At 41.6% G+C, this 21,138-nt stretch overlaps 2 protein-coding genes across 9 annotated transcripts in view; one reads left to right on the top strand and one right to left on the bottom strand.

Annotated features, from left to right (window-relative positions):
• Positions 1-21,138, top strand: part of CD200 (CD200 molecule) — a 67,387-nt gene that overhangs the window by 39,048 nt on the left and 7,201 nt on the right. For 4 of the 8 annotated variants that reach the window (XM_067300489.1, XM_067300537.1, XM_067300511.1 and 1 more), the window contains 3 exons: positions 3,390-3,905; positions 13,159-13,252; positions 15,108-15,269. The exons of 1 other annotated variant lie outside the window; for it this stretch is intronic. In XM_067300489.1, the coding sequence (XP_067156590.1) occupies positions 3,390-3,748 (359 nt within the window). In that variant the 3' untranslated portion in view covers positions 3,749-3,905; positions 13,159-13,252; positions 15,108-15,269. Of the gene's footprint in view, positions 1-3,389; positions 3,906-13,158; positions 13,253-15,107; positions 15,270-15,437; positions 15,475-21,138 lie in introns of those variants that run through there. 3 more of the 8 variants (XM_067300495.1, XM_067300501.1, XM_067300505.1) reach the window with 3 other exon arrangements.
• On the bottom strand, positions 10,087-19,771 carry BTLA (B and T lymphocyte associated). Its single transcript, XM_067289435.1, has 7 exons — positions 19,656-19,771; positions 18,798-18,888; positions 15,287-15,644; positions 14,041-14,076; positions 12,705-12,842; positions 11,741-11,787; positions 10,087-10,616 (listed from the first exon to the last, which is right to left on the bottom strand). Exons 1-7 carry the CDS (start codon positions 19,769-19,771, stop codon positions 10,266-10,268), a joined length of 1,137 nt encoding a protein of 378 aa, XP_067145536.1. The 3' UTR covers positions 10,087-10,265.

Genomic DNA, 21,138 nt, shown 5'->3' with positions numbered 1-21,138 from the left:
GCAACTGGAGTCACTTAAATGAAACACGATCAGCTCCTTGCCAGGACTCAGCACAGGGATGGGACAGAGGCAACTTCCATCCTTTTAGGGGATTCCTCTGGGTCAAGAAAGACATAAGAGGGTAGTAATGTTTTTAAGAAGAATCTTGCTCTGTTTCTGTTTGGACTACAACTTTTTGGATGACAAGGCCTTTCACTGGCACCAGATTAATTAAAAAGCATAGGATCAGAGAAAAGACTTGAAACTGAATAAATGTGATAAAAAGGACTCATCACCACTCACTGTGCTTGGTGTTCTCTGGTTAAGCAAATGAAACTCCTCCTGGGCCAAAATTTCCAATAAAAATAGTACTCCATCAGTTTAGCCCTGAAATTTCAACAGTTGCTTGGGATTTTCTTCCTGGACACCTACCCCATCACAAGAAGGAGCAAAGGGTGAGCAGCTAAGGATATATGAGCAGCTGAGGATATAATTCAAGGAAAATGGGCTGTGTTTTGTTCTTAATCAATGAAATGCACTCTTGGCTGGTGGCACGTCATCCCATCTTCCAAAGAACTGCAGAAAAGCACCTGCCTTCCCTGAAAGGAGCCAGAGCTGCTCGTGGGTGGCCACTGGGCCACAGTTGAGCGGCATTTCAAAAGAAGTGGTGTGTCCTGTTTCAGCACCGTGCGAACAGGAGAGCAAGCCGAAGAACCCCTAAAATATCACCAGGAAAAAAAAAGAAAAAAAAGAAAAACTAAAACAGAAAAAGAGGAAACTGGCGTGGGGCTTGCCAGGGTGCTGCTCGCGGAGGAAGCCCAGGCAGCGCTCAGCCCTGCCTTTCCCTGCCATCTAGTGGCCAGCGACACGGTAGGCTTCAGCCCTGCCACTCGCCGCACAAATTACAGCACGTCGGCTTTACCAGAAATACCCTGAAGCTGGGCAGGATGCTGCGTGCTCTGGGGGAAAGCAGCTCGCAGGGCAGCAGAAATATTCTGCTCTTTCTGACCCGAGGGACCGTAGCATTCCTCTGTCCTGGCAGGTGCTCACGGCTTTCCTTTCTGGTTTCTCCTTTTCGGCGTGCCACCAAACGGCAGAGCGTTTGCTGGTTCGTTCTGGCTTGGAAAGGGCTTTGAAGTTTTATCTGCAGTTGCTAAATAACTAAGCTGGGGTTTTGCCAGCACTGAAGTGGAGGAAGTTAGCAACCTGCTACAGTTTTCAGGTATTTTGTATTACTGGTCTGGGAGGAGCAGCACCTTCCAGACCTGAACAGCCTGACGTCAGCCTGACCACAAATGTGCTTCCAGCATTGCTGCCAGCCACTGCCAAACTAACAGGTAAAACACTGGTAAATACTGGAATAAGTTTCCTAGTGTAGACAAACCCCCTATAGCCCTCCTTGACACCTGACTTGTCATCCCTCAGTAGCACCCATTCTTTCTGTAAGCCTTTAGCTTAACTGTTTTGGAATAACTGTTGCATTATGGTGGTGTACTCAGACACTGTTCTATTTATTGCAACCAGAAATGTGATTTGCAAATGCAGGTGGGTGGGTGGGTTTAAAATGCAGTCACTCTTATTTTCTCAGTTGCTGAAACTAACAGACTTATTCTCTGTGTGCACCTGTGATGTGTTGGATAGATTTCAGGTGTATTCCCTTTTTTCTGGAAGGACTTCTTTGATCTGTGTTCAGGGACACAGGTTAATGTCCCTGCATGCTTGCTAGACACTTAATACTCATAATGAAGATTCAGTCTGCAGTGTATTGGTTTTGTATTCGATTTCTGATTATCAGGGGTTTTGTCACCACACTGTAAAAATGCTTCCCAAGGAAGTAGAGTGCTTTGAGACATTTGTCCAAAATTTCCACGTATGTAGAAAATGAAAGACTTTCACTTTACAAGATTTTACGTGTTTTAGAAGTCTGGTACTTTCCACCTTATCCTTGGCGGTAATGAAGTAATGTAAAAACAGGAGATCACTCTGCTTTCTTTATTTATATCTTTCCCCTCTAGAAAAATCTGTGTGTGCTAACAGCAGTGGTACGGACTGGCAGGTGATTTCCCATGCCTGTGGCTAGAGGCCAGTGCCAGGGGATGCCCACACGTCGGGAGTGGGGTGGAGGTCGGGGGGGCTCATGGCTGGGCGGGGGCAGGGCTGTGGTGGGGCTGGAGCCAGCATGGCTGTGGCATTGAGGGGCAGGGACTGATGGCCTCGGGCTGGGCCAAAATGGGGGCCTGGACCTGGGCCAGGGCGAAGGCCACCATGGCTGTATAAAGTGTTTTCACAATCCATGCCTCTCTTGATATTATCACCCTAACATTGATACTGTAATGCTATGGTGAAAGCTCACTGTGTAGCATGTGTCTGCTTTCTGGAGCAAGAATGCTATTTCCAGGTCTATGAATTTACAACCTCTCATCTAGCACAGAGCACTACTCTTTTTTTTTTTTCCCTCTTGTAGAGCAAATTTTTGTGTTTGCTGATTCAGGGAAATAAGGATTTCAGTAGAGATATATGAAGTAGTAAGTTCAGTTTTTCAGGCATTGTGCTTGAAGAAAGATGTGAGCCAGTTTGAGAGAGCAGTGAGGAGAGCAGCAATGGACTGCCGATGGGTCTGGGGAAGAGATGAAAGAATTGAGATAACTTAGTCTAGCGTGAAATGTTATGTCTTCAAATATGCAAATGCAAACCTGTAGAGAGGATAGGAGTAAATGTTCTCCTGTCGCTTTGAAATAGAATAGGAAGTGATGGCTTTTAAGTTTGTGGAGGAGTGTTCAGGCTGAACATGAGGAAAAGCCTCTATTAGTAACGGTTAATAAGATGCCAGAATAGAAGACCGTGACTGACTGAGGATTCTCCATCACTAAAAGCTTTAAAAACAAATTAGGAAAAGGCCTGTTGCAGGTGGCTTCAGTATTGTGACCCTGTCTTGGGTCATGTTGTCCCTCCTAGCCTTCTTTCTCTTGCCTTGCACTCTGCAAAAGTAGTGTCATTCCATTCACGTTACAGGTGGAAAAGGTGGAGCGTGGAAAAGCATCAGGCCCTGAGCAACCTAAGGTACCTTCAAAGTTGACCCTAGTTAAAGTGCAGGCCGAACCGGGGGTTGGCCAGAAGTCTCCTCCAAGAGAAATCCTCTGCAGTCCTAAGCGTAGCCTAAGGTGACTTTATCAAGAGCAGATGTGTGGTATTTAGCCTTAGAGTCAAATATGTGTACATATGGCTTTCAAGAGGGCAGTCCCATTTCATTATTACAACCAACAGCCAGAAGTTGTCTGACTTCTAAGCCATTAATATACCCATTCACATTTCCCATATTATGAAACAGGTGCGTTTTTGCAAAACATGCCGAGAAATGTGTTACAAAGGCTACTTCAGGGATGACTTACATTTCTTCTCTTTTTTACTAGGGAAAAAAGTTCCCCGAGCCTTCTGTGCTCTTGAAAGATGGTGCACTGCTAATTCTGATACCAGCTATCCTCTTGTCACAAGACAGATGCTGCAAAACTCTTCAGATGAGGAGAAAATGAAGCCTTCCGCCCCCACCTGCCACACAGTTGAAGTCTCTCTCTGTGCATTTTTCAGCTGTCACGTCTCAGTGGCAATCAGCGCTTTGGCAAGGGCTGCATCACCAGAGGGCTGCTGGGAAGAAATGCGAGGATCCCCAGGTCCCAGGGGAGAGCTGCTTGCTCTCGTTCTGCCCACTTCCATTTTGAGTGTGCTTCCTTGCACCCTCTCCCATAATTCGAGGTCAGCCGGACTACTTTAGCACTTCTGACTTGTTTCTGGTTCATCTTTTGCTTTTTCTCTCACAAGCGTAGAGCTCTAAAGCTCCCCGAGGAAAGAAGAGAAACCACACTGGAAGATGAACGCCTTGCGTGGGCACTGAAAACTGTTTCTGCTCAACCTGTGTTTCCTCATGAAAAGTAGGTGTCTAAAACCAAAGCATGGTTATCACTTCCCTCACTTGCTTATGATGTGAGACCACTGTTTTAGTAAAGCCTGTCCCTGGACTACAGAGAAGAGGAAGCTCATAGGTCACAGGTTTTTCAGCCTCTGAGCAAGATAACTGACCTCTGTCTGCATCTGTGAGGTCCCAAACTGGGGAGCTGATAGTGACACTATAACCACAAATTACATAAGGTAATTTTTGCACCTCACTTTTCTGCCATGACAGAGGCTGCCACTGTAGTTAAGATGCACCACCGTAGTTTTAAATGTGACTTTCTTGAGAAAACGGAGGGTCTACTGAAGCTACCACTTCTTGTAGCAATGACTAAGGCAGGAACAAAGGTAGCTAGTCGTTTAATTCATTTTTATTAAATGTAATTGAAGTGCATTTCACAAAGGCTCTGGGCCTCTCTGCAGAATTTCTGAAAATGAACAAAAATGAGGTTAAATCCATAATATGAAGTTTAGGTATTAGATTTCTGGATATTAACATCTTAAAAAAGGAAGGAAGGAAGGAAGGAAGGAAGGAAGGACAGACGTAAGTTAGTTAGCAAAAGCCTTCCCTGCTTGACCTTCCTTCCCATAATCTGGAAATGCTAGAGAGTAGCTAAGTTTCTCAGTGCATATTGGAAGTCAACAATCCCATCTTTTTTTACTGAGACAGAGAGAGACATTGTTTTAGAATAGAAGCTGAGGGCTACATGAGAAAACAGAAATTTAATCCGTTAAGTCTCTGAACTGCAGCAGAAACCTGTGGATAGTGACTTTACCGACTCTCTTGAGCTCTGTTTGAAGAACAGTTGTCTGTAAAAGATAAACATCTAGAGTTACTTATCAACTGGTGAAAAATGAGATAGTGCCATAGATTTTGATGAAGCTGAATCCCTTCGCATTAGATAAAAATCTGGCTCTTTGTGAACAGAAAGTGAACAGTGCTGAAACTTGGTAAAATGTGGTCAGAAGTCAAGGTCTGGGTCAATGGACACATGTCAGTGCATCTGCCTACATACAGAAATGCTGTGTATGCAATAGGAGTGCCTTTTAACAGATACTACCCCAACTGAGGGACAAGTAGTCCACAGAAAATATTATTAGCCACAATTTCAGATGGAAAGAAATAGATAGACTGTTATTAAAATGTTAAAGAGGTCCCTATTAGCCAACGTGGCTTGATTTTAGGAAGTGCTGACTCCCAGCCCACTGAGCTAGAGCTTCTTGCTGGGATGGGCTGGAGAGTTTGTTTGTTAGTTACTGGTGGTTTCTAACCACAATATCATAAAGTTCCTTTACATATACCAGTAATGTGCTTTTTGAGTATGTTTGCCTCCAAATGCCTTTTCCCCTTTTCGAAGCTGCACTGTGGATCCTGAGCATGTGATTCACTGTCCAAAGAAAGGTTGCGTCTCAGCGGCCAAGCTGCAGCAAAGAGCACAGCACTAGTCTTAAGTGGCGTCAAAGTAATGCTGCGTGCAGCCGTATCATAACTAGAAAGTAATGCATATGCCTTAGTTATCTCATCAGGAAAATCTCATTTGAAAAGAGGGTTCCTGTGGGTTTACCTGTGAATAATGTCACTTGGATAAAAAATTAGCTGTCACATCACTTGCTTGAGGCAGCAAAGAATTATTCTTGAACTGATTCAAAATGATCATGATAGGCTCTCAGTTAAGTCTGATTACATGTCATGTCAAGCACATTCTTTACTCCAGACTTCAGCTGATCAAGGATGTCTCCTCTCAATACAAAGCCTGAATAAGTTCTAAGAGACATGTATAACTCTACAAGTTCATTAAAACATGAACTCCTCTGTTTCATGTGCTTAGGCTGTTAACAATCTCTGTTTCCAATATTGATTAACTCCTGTTTCTGTAGTTATATTACAGTAACTGTGGCAGTAATATCTCCTCCATGAATTTCTAGAGTAGTGTATGTGCACATGAAAAGGGAGAAAGGAGAACAGCAATTTGTGATTTGAACTCAGGCTAGATACTTAAATGCAGTAGTTAGTTAGGAAAGTAGAGGGCTTGGTAAGGTCACCTGTGTGAAACTGAAGGGTATCAGTGCAGTTGATTCATGTGGATGACATATACCACTGACCTGCGTGGAGAGTAATGTGGGATTAATCGGTTCTTAGGCATTTTCCTTTTCATTAGGCAAACAGAAATCGCACATGAGTGTGCCCCTAAGGTAGTTTTTTTTCTTGGAAAATAGTAGTTGCCAGTTAAACTCCCACAAAAATGAGAGAATACTTATATCTTGCATGTCCCTGTCTGGCCTGAGGGACGTGAGCTGCCGCTTACACCGCAAGCTCTGCAGCCAACTCTGCTGTCCTCTAGATTCTTGTGGTCCTCCTTGAGGACCCTTTTCTGTGCACCCCTTTGGACCTCCCTCTCCTCCCCTCTGTCTTCCTCCGAAATCTGCTCATCTGTCTTGTCCCTGGCCACCTTCTGTGTGTTGGTTCCTGTCTTTTGTTACCATTTCCCTGGGCTGGTGTTTGTTGATACTAAATGGGGTAGGGAAACCGAGCTGCGGAGACTGCAGAATGAGGAACCTGGTGAGGGGAGCAGGATGGGGAACAGGCCAGGTACAGAAACGGATATTTGCCTCTTCCTTGAACCTGTCTGTGCACCTGGTCCAGTGGGGTGACCTGGTTGCAGAGCTCAGCTCTGGGCTTGCTTACTTTGCTCCCCAGTTAGGACATGTGGAATATAGGGAGGCCCAGGGAACATTAGCACTCGCCTGGAAGTCGGAAAGATCCTATCCAACAGCACAGGGAATGGCTGCGGTGCCGGGAGCCGGCTGTTGGGTGTGGGGCTTGGCTGCTGAGTCCTGAGGCATCCTATGTTTCCAACTGTCTCTGCTGCCCCTTTTGCTTCTTGTCTTGGGTCTGCTGCCTTAACTGTGCAGGTAATGCAGTTAACAGCGGTAGGTGCCTATGCTCCTTATGATACAAAATGGGGATCAGAATATGGTGGACATGTGGGAGAAAGTATTGCAAAACAGGTGGATGGAGAAGCAAGGCTTGGCAAGCTTTTGCTTGATCTAGCAATGTGGCAAAGTTTATCATTCACCAGGAGCAGTCCTGTCTGTCAGACCTTTGAACCCAAGAGCTGGCAAATTAATAAACCAAATTAATTTCCTTATAAGGAGGTAAGATTTTTTTAGGGGGAAAAATTGGGGAAAGTGAAACTCGAAGGGTTGGCGTGTTTTATTGTCTGTTCAAAGGTCCCACTCATTCCATACAAGCTTGTAAGAGGCTTACATGATGTGTGGGTTGCTCAGGAGAGAGCAGCCAGGCAGTGCAGTTATGGGTTCCGCCCTTGCAAGAAAAGGTCACGGGATTGTAGTGAAGAGCAGTCGCAAGCTTTGCTGGCTTTGACAGACCTTCAGCTCCACGGACTTCACTGTTTTCTTTCCACATGGGTTTGTGGGTGTAACTGAGAGCAGCGCATCTTTGTATTTGTTCTTCTGGCTTCCCGTGTGACTATACCTGTACAGTGTATTTGTTGCAAAAATAGCGAAAGAAAGTCAAGAGTAGAATATTATATAATATAGGTAGGAAGCCCTGGGACCGTGTCTTAGGAAGGCTGCACAGGTGCTGTACATTCCCCACAGACTGGATCCCAAGCCTATTTGTCTACTTTAATGCGCTATAGTGATCGTGTGGTATGAAAGGATGCTTTAACCCTAGTACTTGCTCATTTCGGTAACATGCTGAGCCTGTACTCAGGACAAATCATGAGACTGCACTGGTCCTACTGGTGCCCTGCCCATTCAATAGGCTGTTGCACTGTAAAATCTGCAGGCTGTCCACTGAGCCTTAACACAAGAGGTACTAGATGTGCCATCTCAAATGTCACATTACGGTATTGCGAGATGCAGTAGATGACTGAGATGAATATGTAACTCCTTAACTGAAACATTACACAGTCAACAACGCCCAGTCCACTGGCCAGTTTTACAACATGGGTGGGAATAGCAGCTTTTTTTGTTTTTTTTCAAGAGACAGTGAAAACTGAGTGACGCCGTACTTTATCTGAACGGATTATGTGTGCCTTAAATGTTAGATGGCTTCGGTGAGCTCCTTCTGTTTCCCTTCTTCAAAAGGTGCAGTCTTTTGATTTGTTTGCTTAAAAAAAAAGAACCTACTGTGGGCTCCTGTGCTTTTCTTTCCTACGCTAGCGCGTTTGATGGTGAGGTGGTGAGGTGCTTCCTGTTTATCTACAAAAATCTCCCCTTCCAAATCAAACTTGGCTCTTTGGGGAATTCACTCAGATGAGAGTCGCTCAGACAAGCCAAATTAAGATTTTACTAGCTGTTGCATTTCTTGGTGGTGCAGTACTTGTTACACGTGTGTTCAGCCTGGTAGTAGGTCTCGGGTGCCAGCGCTTTGTTCTGGGGCAGCTGTGAAGGGACCTGCTGATGCTTCCGGCTCGCAGAGGCAGCAAAGGGAAAGCAGCCCGTGCTCGGATGGATGTGCCTTGGTGTTGGCTGGGGACTCAAACAGGCCCCCAGCTCCTTTCCTTACCTTTCTGAGGGACCCCGGACTCTTCCTGATATGTATTATATCATGGGCAGACTATTGCAAAGCATATTCAAGAATGGTATTTTTTCGCCTATATTTGCTCTCTGGAAGGAAGGCTTTTTTATTCTTTCCCTTCTGTCTGCAAGGCCTATGTTCAAATACATTTAGGCTCTCTTCATCAAATGGCTGTCCTTGTTTTTTAGTTTAACACCACTGAGGTGGAAGCTGTTTCAGAGAAACAGTCTGTCCTTATTCTGAAAGCTATTTCTAGTCACTGAAAATAGTTTTACCTTTATCAGCTGCACAATAAATGCAATTAAAACTCTACTTCTGGGCCCTTAATCATACATAACTTGATCCAAAAGTCTCTGAGTCTCTCACCTAAAATAACTAGTCTCTAACCATATAAGGCCTGGCCCACTAAAACAAACACAGCAAATAAATTTTTCTAGGAGATAATTTTCTACTTTTTTAAAAAAAATAAAGACTATCAGTGAGTTAATAGATTGATAACTTAAATATTTCTAAAAAAACCCAAATCATATCAACCACTAATGGCCTGAACTCACAACTTAGTGCAGAAACAATTACCATGGATTTTTTTGCCACAGATACTGTGACTGAGGTCAAAGACGGGGAGAACTCAAATGTACGATAAGAATAATAAACCATCTGAGTTATCAAAATAGCAGGGTGAGTGTGTATCTTTTAACAGCTGTGGTGTTAGCTGGAATAATACTAAGAAAAAATATGACCACAAAGGAACCTGACTTTCTTCCATTAACTTAAGTACAAATCATCCGGTGCGATATGTGCAACCTGACAACAGCAGATCTAGTACATCCTTCCTTTTCAACTGTGGTCTGAATTTTTAACAAAATTAAAGACTCTAGTTGCTGCTCTTAACCTCTTGGTGCAAATATTGCTAAGAGTACTTTTTTTTTTTTAAGACCATTATTTTGCAGGAGCAGATGCATGGTATCCAAGCTGGAGCTGAATACGTGATGCAAAAGAAGAGTGCGAGGGCTCTTTCAAACTTCAAATGGCACTTTGTTTTTTACCTCCTTTTTATCTTCTGTCTCACAAACCCGAGCATGAAGCATAATCACATTTTTGTGCCAGTACTTGGAGGAAAACTTAGGATGGCACAGTTACATGCACACACTTGTGAACAAAAATTTCTGATTTTGACTGAGGTCTGTCACTGCTCATCATTTGTTATTTCCATCATTCATCAGAGACAAAAGCAATATGCAGTGACTTAGCTAATCAATCATCACACCAATAGCAAATAAGAGCACTATATTTCTATATTATCTCACACATTATTTGTGTGAAATTTTTGTAAAAGGAAAATCACTCTCTCCTCCTCCTTCCCCCGCAACAAACAAACAAACAAAAGATGCTTATGATTAGTAATAGGATTAAACATTCATGGTATTTAAAGAACCTCCCAAGGAGATGAGTAAACTGAAATGAAAAACAATCTTTAGAAGGGTTCCATTAGCAAAATTCAGGAAACCTCAAAGAAAAATTCTCCAACAAACATTCTTAGCATTTACTTAGGAGGAGGTGATGTGGCTCAGTGTCATCTTCCTCATGGGTTCATTTTACATGTTTATATCCTGGCAGAACCCTCCCCTTCTCCTCCCCTTTGTCTGTATTCAAAACACAGCCAAATTCAGGTCAGACTGGAAGCAGAATCCTGAACACAGGAAGGATAACAAGGAAATAATGGGAGAAAAAGGAACGATGTCCTAGAGGGGAGCTAGACCTGAGACTGCATGCAAAGTGGGTGACTGGAGAAGTCCTAGCCAGGTTTATTTTTTACATTAACGGAGGCATATTCAGAAAGTTCATTTTCTACCGTTGTCTCCCTTCTCTGGCATTTTTCTGCAGAAGCAGAGTGATTTAGTGCAGCATAAATGAGGACATCTTGGCTTTCAAGTGCAGCTGGGATGGAAGGGATAACAGGATCGTTACGAGGTGCATTAGATGTTGTCCTGTGAGCATCCCAGTGAGGGACATCGTTATCATAAATTGTGTTGCTGTCGGAGAGCTGCCGTAGGCTAACCATGGAGCAGTAGTAAAGTGAGGTGCTTTCGTCTGAAGCTTGATTTGTCCCAGCAGCATGGTATGGAACAGCTGCTGGACCTCTGACCTGCAGAAAACAGAACAGAGTATAGCTGTGGGCACATGGGGGTGTTATTCGTGCACATGCTAAAGAAGAGATGTGTAAGAATTTGAATTGCTTTCTCCCTTTAAAACTGCATCAATAATTAGAGGCATGCTTTTGAGCACAGGTGAATTAACCACTCCCTGGAGTTTATATTGATCTTCGAAATAAAGTTAGAAGTCATTCTTGCCTCTCTGGCCTTTCTCCATTTCCTTTCCCAAACTCAGTCATGTCTTTTCTTTCTCACACGATTTCACTTAAGGCAAAACTGGCTTATCGTCTTGCAAGAGCTCTTTTATGCCACTCATTCAGGCTTTTCCTTCCAAGCTTATTAGATCTTTCTTATTTTCATCTCCAAACCCAAAACTACCTTTTCCTGATCGTCCCTCTTCTTTCATTTCCTGATCTCTTGCTTCGTCTCCTTTTTGTCTTACTATTCTTCAAATAAATCTCCTTCTCCAAAATCTTCAAATTCCTCTATAAATTCATCTCTCCCTAGGGGAATACTCTTTTGACATCCATTTTCTAGCCACAGAAAATTTACCGCTTTTAATTTTCTTTCCTCTGACTTGCCCCTGGGGAGCTCTACAGTCTGTTTGGCACCCTGTGGTTCCCCCGACGCTTCCCTCGTGACCATTAGCGATCAGCTCCTGCTGCATCTTTTGCGTTCTGCCTTCTGCCTATTTAATTTCTCTGGAAATGCTTGCCAGAACTGCATGAATTCACAGCAGCTACATATGAAAGCCTTTCTTTTCAATCAGTTGCCTCATTCTGTGGGGCATTTTCTGTCTTATGCATTCAGTTGGAATCAGATCCACAGAGGTACTTTAGGTGCCTAAACTCTTATTGAAATGGCACTTACAAATTAATGCATTTCAATAGGAGTTTAGGTGTCTAAAGTACCATTTGTGGCTAAAGCCCTTAGTTTCTTCCCATAGCTCAGCCATGATGATATCTCACAGCAGGGAAGCCCTGCTGTCCAGGCACCAAGCAGGTCACTACATTTGTCTCTGGTCCTATTCCAAGTTTTATACTACAGAGATGTGTTCTCAGTACATGGTTATGCAGGACATGATCAGGTTTTGCATTACGGCAGCGTTTAAACATACCAGGCTCTTTTGTCTCTGTGGGGTTAATGGAGTTCTCTTTTGCTTTGCTGGGAAAAAAGAAACAGAAAAGGATGTTTCAATAAATCAGCACTGAGAAGGTGCCTTTCTATTCACAGAGGGGGTATTAATTACTAAAGCAGTCCTTGCCTCATTGAGTGCACCTCAAAGAATTGAAATCTATTCCCAGTCTGGATTTGGGAAGAGCCATTCTAACAAAAGGTAAAAAGCATAGAAAGATGTATCTGTAGAATGAGTTTCTGTGTTCCTCAGAGCCCCTCTGAATAAAAGCAGAAAAATTCTTATTTAATTTTTCCTATTCCTAAAATAGAGCAGATTTCTCTATATTCAGTGAGCTGGATGGGGAAAAAAGGCATGGAAAACCATCAAGCCATCTCATTAGCAAAGGTTATATTTTTTTGAAGATGAAATAATTTCATTTTCCTAAAATAGAAAACTCATAGAATTGTAATAGGCAAATGAGCAATCACTTCATGTAAATTAAGATATGGGGAACTCTAAGTTCCGTTCTTGATTTAGAAGATGACAGCAGTATAAGAGTTCCTCTAAAACAGGAAAGATTAATACTGTAATTACTTGATAGTTTAGAGGGAAAATTAGGGATGCAAAATGTAGCCAGATAGAGTTTGACTTCATTTACATGGCTAACACTCCTACTTGTTTGTAACATGATTATTTGCAAGATAGGACAAAAATTTCTAATTATTATAAAGTCTGAAGTTTTGATTTGTTCTTAGTTTACTTCCATTCCTGTCTCTCTGGAAGGAAAAGTACATGGGATAAATTAAATTCTTAAAGATTCAGTATGGCCACACTTGATAAGAACATCTCAGCAATCAGATGGGGTAATTAGAGCATTTTCGTAGTGCTTTAAGTGACTTTAAGCTGTGAATAGGAGTGGAATCAAACACACAGTAGGAAGAGATTGTATGATAAAACTGCTTACCATGGTACCACCTTAGACACCAAAACATGCATATGAAGATGAGTGGACAACATAGACGCAAGGATAATGCAGCACAGATAATGTGCAATATCTTGTCATTTCCAGATTCCTGGGAATCTTCTGAGATAGTAGTGGTATCTAAAATTGCATTAACATGCATTAGCACAGAGTAATGTTTAATGAATGATTTTAACATTAGGTCTTTCTGATGCAACTTGCTTCTTAATGTAATTAAAGCATTCTCTTACTTAGTATAAGCATGCTGTGAGATTACCATCTCCATGGGTAGATTACCAAGTATTAAGATACTGAAGGAAAAGTGCATAGAAAAAATGTAACTGGTGAATGATGCATGGTAGAAGACCAGCTGAAACAAATAAGGTCAGAATTAGAGCACTGCTCCAAACTGCCATATATTTCCATTATGATCTTTCTTCCTCTTCTTTTTCCCTAGTCTTTGCACTGCAAACAAAGAAGCCTGCTGGCAGGTTTGTATCAACTGTGAAAAAAACGTAATGGCCGAGACTACAAATGGGTGCTATTATGAGGTATTCATATGGCAGCATTTGACAGATAAATGATGTTAAGGATCTAACTTTAAGATCCTTTGAAGTTAGACCCTTTTAAGAGTTGGACCTTGAGCTTAGTTTTACATTACATTTGAAGCTTGTCAAGAAGAAAAGAGAACAGGGCTGCTAAGGGAAGTGCATTAGAAGGCAGGAACTGTCCTTGTATCCTGCACATGGGAATGAAAATGGAGGACAGACTGAGAGATGGGAAGAAAGGCAATGACAGTCATAAACCTCATTTATGTTACTGAGGTTTTTTAGGAATAAATTCTCGATGCACACTTTTGAGGACTGCTGTCTTCTGGTGCACAAAGTATGGACACTATGTCAGAGAATAGACCCAGGAGATGAACACTACATGGGCTTGAGTAGTTGTTCACAATAGTTGTATTGTGAACAATAACCAATCGCGAGCAAAAAACATACTTCAAGATATGTTAAAGTGATGGTATAGTGTGATTCCTAACACTTTGTAAGTATAAGCCATATGTATCACTGGGATATTAAAAGTGTGCATGTAAAATCAGCAGTGCAGTTCATACTGCCAGGAGGTGGTTTGATTGGCTTTGTCCTTTTTATGCTGAACGCTGGGGAGTTGTAGGCTTGAAAACTTTGACCTCTGTATTTTGTTCAAGTGGGAAATATGCAATAGTAGTTTAGCAATGAGTTTAGATTTGTCCTGAATGCACAAAACAATTTAACCAGAAATTCATATCAATACTCATTAGTTCCCTTGTCTTAAAGAGGAAATAAGAATCACAACTTACTTTCTGATGAACTTGTTGTAAAGTTTGCAGGCTTTTCTGAAAGGGAAAAACAAGACAGGGAAATGAAACAGCAGCCTGACATTCTGCACTGCATTTGTATTTTTCATACTGCACACTGAAGTCTTCACAAGTTTCTGCTTTGATTGGGGGATGGAGGAGGGAACAAAACGCAAAAAAGCAAAGGGTAGTTTTGGGGAGAGGGGCGGTAGAAATGAAGTGTTGCTCTCCCACTGCTAGCAGAGTAATTCTATATTTGAGACCTCTTTGGCACTCAGATAAACAGATCAGCAGAGCGCATAATTGGCAAATGGAGACACATTCCACCACTTATTTGTGGTATGGTATTTGTGATTATACCATTTGGTAGCTACTCAGGGATCTATGCTGTTCTTCTCACGTCAAAAAAACTTGCATCATATGAGTTGGGCATGTACTATGTCTGCTAGCACGTTACAGCCTTATGTTTTGATGTTGCTCCCTCTGCTGCAACATTTCCTGTGACAACAAGCAGGGTTTTTAAGCCCATCAGCTTACCAGGGGAAGAACTGGCAACAGGACAACCTTATAACTGCGCTACCAAGGGTCCCTAGCACAGTATGACCGCTCAGATCACTTCCTGGTTGCAGAGCAATGCTGAGGAGGACAGACATGGCTTGCCATACTCCAGACTTGGCATCCCAACTGCCTAAATTAATACGAGGGCCTTACTTACCCTTAACTCCTAAGGTCATTTAAAACTATTGTAAGGTTTCCTGCTGTTGGTGTACAAAATTATACTTTGTCTCTGTTTGTAGCAGGAGAGGTCATTCTCAACATGAGGCTTGAATTGCTTTGTTCTCGTTGCTGTTGTGTGGCCTCATCAGCTGTTAATACATGACCCTTTGGGTCTTGTCTAGTCCATGCAGCATATAAACAGGCTGACCTCCCACAATCTTTCTTTGTTCTAATTTATATTTTTTATTATCAGAAAGCCCACTAATGCCTGTTCGGTAGTGGTGGCTTTCCTTTTCTGTTCCAGATCCTCCTTTTATTTATTTAATTTGTTCTTTCTTTTTCCCTGTACCAAGGAAGCAAGATAGGAACGGAAGCATGAAGAAGGTGGTGGGTACCAGCACAATTGGGTGTAGACTAGTCCCTTGCCACCGGAAAAACATGTTTGGAGAAGCCACCCTCTAGTATGCATGAGTTTTTCTGTATATGGAATTCATTTGTTTAAAAGGGCTCTTTCATAATAAAGGGGCCTCACCTTCAACAATAACCCTTATTCCATGGCTCTCGCTGGACAAGGTGCCTGCTGTTGCTCGACAACGATAAATTCCACTATCATTATGATGAATTGAGAAAAACTCCAGAATAAACTTCTCATTGGTCTTCCATTCTACTTTGCTCTCTTTCAGCAGCACACATTCATTCCCTTCTATCTTGCACCACTTCATGACTGGCCTCTCCTTGCAGTAATGAACTGGACAGTGTATAATCAAAGAGTTCCCAAGATAACTTTTGTACCGGGAGTTTCTTTTAACTTGGATTTCAACTGGACAATCAGTGGCATCAAATCCTAGAACAGAAGAAAAATGTGACAAAAATTTTAGGGTTTTGTTTTTCTGTTATATACTCCCCATGACACTAATCACAGTCTCTTTTCTCTCTCATTGCTCAGAGACTTCCCTTGTCTGCTTTCATGAGATCTTATCTCTATATGGGACACTGATAGCAGATAACATCTGCTAACTATTGTTTTTTTCATTTTAAGGAGGATTGTTAAAAGGCACTTTCTCCCTCTGATTTGAAATTTTCCTTTTTTTCTGTATCTTAGCCAGTTTGGAATCGAATAGTTTAGAGAAAAAAATATGTAAAATATACATGCCAGGATTTCTTGTGTCATCCTTTTCACAGACTTTTTCTTTTATTTTTATATTTATTTCAGGTCATTGTTTTCTTCATAATTCTTGGTAATTTACAGAAGGAAAGACTGCTCTTTGGTAGAGATTTGTTGTAATTAGAATAATGAAGAGAATTATATTTCATGACAATATACCTTATCTTTATTTCTTGATTTTCTAAAGTTTTCTTGAACTCAGTGTTCTGGTAAGGTATTGTATACCACCTTAAGTCTGGGTCTTGGTATTGAATGTCCCAATCTTTATTAAAGATTCTTTTGTCTTGTGGTGCTTGATTTCTCTGACTACGTAAAATTAATGAAATGGCTACATAAAAGTAATGAAAACTATGTGATCCTCAAGTGCTCCCTACTTCCCTACACTGTCCAAGTCTAAAGAAAAAGATCTTAGATACATCTATATCTTCTGGCTGATGGAGGAGAGTATAAAAAATTGGTAAAATCTGTTCAAGAAAAGTTTTGTAGGTAGGAAAAATGTGTATGGGAGGAGAGAACAGTGCAGAGAGGGCAAGGGTCTATCTGTCAGAAGCCTCTGGGCTCCAGGGTAGCCAGTGCACATAAGTTGTGAGACTGAATGTCTCAGACCTACTGTCTCAACTGCAGAGTCAGCCAGGGTTTCTTATGAATGTGATATAGCATTTCTTGTGAATATACAGGTAGTATATTCAGGAACTTGAGATGGCCAGATCATAAATTTCCATACAGATAACCTCTAATTTGCAAGCCTTTTCTCAGCAAATTTCCTACTATTCCACACCATAAATAATTTTGTATGTTTATAGCCTTCATTACAGCAGACTTTGCTACTGTTGATTTTTTTTGTTTACTTTGTTAAGGTGACTTCTGCAACATGTGTTTATAAATTAGATGGTACTGGTCTACTTATAAACCTATAATTCTTTAATATTGTTCTAATCTTGCCAAATCAAATATGCCTGAACTTACTCGATAATAGGGAAGAGATTATTCATTGTAAGGCTGAGATTTGAAGCCACTGAAGAAGCAAGAAACTGTGGTCTCTGATACCTCTCTGCCAAGGGCAGTAGAGAAACTCATCTGTTCACAGGACTTAGCATCCTGGGAAGTGTCTGCTTCTAGGGGTCCAAATCTGAGATCTTAAATGATAGTTTGGTGAGACTCCCCTACCTCTCTGACCATCAGTCCATTCTGCTCAGACCTGTGAGTTCCTTACGAAGAATGAAGGTGAGCAATTAGGAAACAGTGACAGGGCTCTGGAAGCAGGTGGGCTGGGACCAGGAGCTCAAGGACATTCTTATTATATCTCCCATGCTCACATGTACCAAGGGCCAGTTAGGGACAGGTGTTTATAATTTCCATCATCTGAGCTGGATGGTAGCTCTAGAAGGCTGTTGGCTTCTTCAAACAGAGGAGGACGGTCTGTGAAATCTGTTCCTTTGGGGGAAAAAAGGGAAAGAGCATCTTTGTGTACCAGCTTTCTCTTAGTCAGGGTGGCTTTAAATGACAATCAATGAGGGGTGAGTAGCAAAAGTACAGAGGTAAGCCACTTGGACAAGGATTTTAAAATTGATCTTCGGTGAGGGGGAAATGGAGAAAATTCAGATATTTTGATGGAGGTCCGAAGATGAATAGGATGAATGATAATAGCTCTTGGTACAATGTCTTTTTACTGATGGAAGAAGTGTGGATAATAAAAAAAAAATAGAACTAGAAACCTTAATATTTTCAATACCCTTCAGAGCAGAAGCAGAACAGCAGAATAAAAATAACTGGACTTGGCAAGGAAAGCTTCAGTAAGTTTAGAGAACTGGGAGTTAACTCATGAAATATAAATGCAAGGAAAAGGAGATAAACAGAGCTGGTGATTCATCCAGTAAAGGATAAAAAGGGTATAAGCACTAACTATCTCTGCTACAGAAGTGTAGTAAAAGACCAGCTTGACTGAATCATGAGCAAATTCTTCACTGAGACAAGAAGGAAGCCTCAGAAATATAAACAAGGTTTATATGAGGTTACATATTGAATGGTTCTGAGTCCAGTTCTGATCATTGCTTTCATTAATGACCTAGATGAAGAACAAGAAAATACATCTATTAAATTTGCAGCTGTTAGGAAGCTGGCAGGGTGTAAACACTAAAGAACAGGCTTAGACTTCTGTATAATCCTGATAAATTAGAGAAGTGGCTTGTAAATAGACAAGATATAGTTCAAGAAGACAAGTGCAAAATACTAAACCTTCACAGGAATAATTAATGGTGCAAATATAGGGTGGAAATAACTATTTAAGTGGCAGCTTGTGCGCAAAAGGTTTGGGGGCTTAGAGTGGATTACAAGCTGAAAGTCAATCAACAATGATGTCATACTGTCATGAAATAACCATTTCAGAGGAAGTATGACCAAAGGGAAAGCATACAGGACACATGAAATAATCTTTGTGTTCTATTCAGGACTGGTAAGTGTACTTTGGTATTGTCCAGTTTTTGGCATTGTTCTTCAAGAAAGATGTGGGACAATGTCTGGAGTCTCTCTGAATTGGAAAGAAGCCAGATGTTACCATGAACATAAGACAGCCCTAAAAGACAGATTGAAATTCTTGGGGTTGCTTAACTTAAAGAAAAGCAATCAGAGGAACGGACATAATAACCTGTAAAGACATTAAAGAGGAATTAAGTAATCTGTTTTTCATGTTTGTGATGGGTTTGGACAAGAAGTAACAGGCTGAAAGTGAAGTAAGAAAGACTGATGACAGTATGAAAAGCTTCCTAATAATGAAAACAGTAAAATACTGGAACTGGTTTCTTTGGAAGATTGTTGAGTTTGAATCACTGGTGGTCCTAAGAGCTAAGCTAGACTGTCAGGATGATATAGCTCAATTTACTTTGGGACTAGGGGATGGACCAACTAATCCCTTGGCGCTCCTTACAGTCCAGTCTGTTAGCACATGCAGCCATGTGTCAAATTCATGGACACTGGGACAAAAAATGGAAATGAAAAAAGACTTGGCAAAGATACACCGGCTCATGTCCCTAATGCAACAGTTCTGTTGCTGGAGGAAGACCTGTGGCAGTGGACCGCGGACAGTGGCCAGGCTCACGTGCATCACCACAGTAGGAGCTCCTGATTATAAAGAAATGCACGGTGCACAGGAAGAGTTAGTCTCCCAGGTCTCATCCATCTGGACACGGTAGCAATAGCTCACACCTGTAGCCCAGCCACATTTACCAGGTGGCACCAGAACATTAGGTCAGCATGTCCTGCCCAGTCACCTGTTCTGCCTCCTGCAAGAGGAGGTGAGCAAGCTGAACAGCAGCATTTTGCCAGCCTCATCTCAACTGTGCTCTCCTGAATAGGATGTTTCTGAAAGGCATGTTTTAGCTGTGAAGCAGGATCACTTATCTGTCACTTACACCCTGCCATTTCTGATGGGGAAAAAAAAGTGTGATTTGGTTTCAGGCAAGCAGATCATAGTGACTTAAGTTATACTGCAGTAGCAGCATGTGGCTAGCAACAGTCTGAAAATGGAAATGAAGAGCTCTAATTAGAAAGCAGGCAATGATTGTTATGGAAGATAAATCTTCAGGACATATCTGTTATGCTCAGATTTTGCCTTAATTGCAGCCTTCTTTCAGGTATAATGCTATGTAACAGGTGTTTCTAGAAGGATGTGCAGGTCTCTGCAGAAGTAGCTTTTTTCGATACTGTGAAACATTTGACATCCTTTATCTAAGTACTTTACCACATAGCTTTATTTTTCTCAGAATTATCTTTAGAAAAAGTTTTCTGGAAGTCCAAAAAGCCTAGTTTCTCTCCAAGTTTTGAAACAGATTTCAGTGACACTCTTTCATTCCGCATTATTATTCAGGGCAACAAAACAAAATTGTTGTACCTCTTTCATTCATATCTTTTGCAAACTAATATTTCATTCTCTAACTTAAAGCTTAGTTCTGCTAATGAACTCCAAGAAGTACAAACTAGTACTACACTCTGCTAATGAACTCCACAAGCAGTGCAAAGGGCCTCTCTGCAGACTTCATTGCAGTCTTAAGCTTTTCAGTGCAGGGATATCATCTTTTCCTTAGACTAACGTTCGGTGGCCTCTCAGGGTGAGGCAGCTGGGCAACAGTGGATGTACAAAATGGTGTGAATTGTCCCCCATCCATAGCTTGAGTGGCAACACAGACATTTCTGGAGCAGAAGCCTGCCTTAGGTCTGGATATGCTTCTAGAGTAGTTTTTGTGCAATCCTTGTTCTTTAGATGAAAGACCTAAACAGAGCAAGTGTAATATACTCAGACTGATACCACAGCAAAAAATTTCCCTCCCTAAAACTTCCTGCACTACTACCAATGAAGTTAGGAAAAAAAAAAAAATCCATCGGGGCTGAGATTACTCATAGAATTTTTGATCATATAGTATATTTTTAAGAGAGTTGGAATAAAATATGCTAATTTGTTTTTCAGTCAGGTGAGTGTAAATAATGTTTCCCCCCCTTTTTTCAAGTACCTGTGCCAATATGTGTCACAGCTTCGCTCCTCCATCTTCGGTAATTATTCACCTTACGAGGATAATTCCAATATAATCAGGTTTGGTAAAATGACAAGAAGTTACCAAAGCAAAATTGATCCCCTGCCATCTAGTGGACCTGAGTCCAATGTCCCTCACTTTCTCCAGAAGGTTACCTACAGTGTGTATCACTGAGTTTTGGGACCTGCACGTGGGAATACTTTCACTGCACTTGCTGCCTAGCCCAATGTTATCACTGCCTGCCCATGACATCTGGGCAGTAGAGTCCTCCTATGCAACTAACCCTCAGAAACTCTTTCAGATGGAAGTCTGTTTGGCACTGACCCATACACTGATGACTTCTAGCCTTCATTTCCAGCTGCTGATACAGGTGAAAGTGTTTAGCAGCCTGCTGTCAATTAGCCCTAGCATATAAATCCTCTGTGGCTTTTTTCTTCTAAATTGAGAGGGTTGGGGTTAGTGAATTTCAGCATTTCTTCCTGTCTCCCCTTTCCACTTTGCAGGACTCCCCCTGATATTTAGCTCACTGAAAATTGCCTTAAATTTCTTAGTTATTATTTGTATATCCCTTGGAAGCAGTCTGTGGATGCTAGGTAAATTCAGTTATTTTATTTTTTTCTATCTGTCAAATAGAGTAATCTTTTTAACTTGCTAACCAGGAGCTATGGAAACTACTGATTATCTTTGAGCGTGTAT

Source organism: Apteryx mantelli, chromosome 1 (assembly GCF_036417845.1).
Source record: "Apteryx mantelli isolate bAptMan1 chromosome 1, bAptMan1.hap1, whole genome shotgun sequence".
Classification (NCBI taxonomy): domain Eukaryota; kingdom Metazoa; phylum Chordata; class Aves; order Apterygiformes; family Apterygidae; genus Apteryx; species Apteryx mantelli.
Note: the sequence above shows the minus strand (reverse complement) of the source record. Positions and strands in the feature narration are given on the sequence as shown.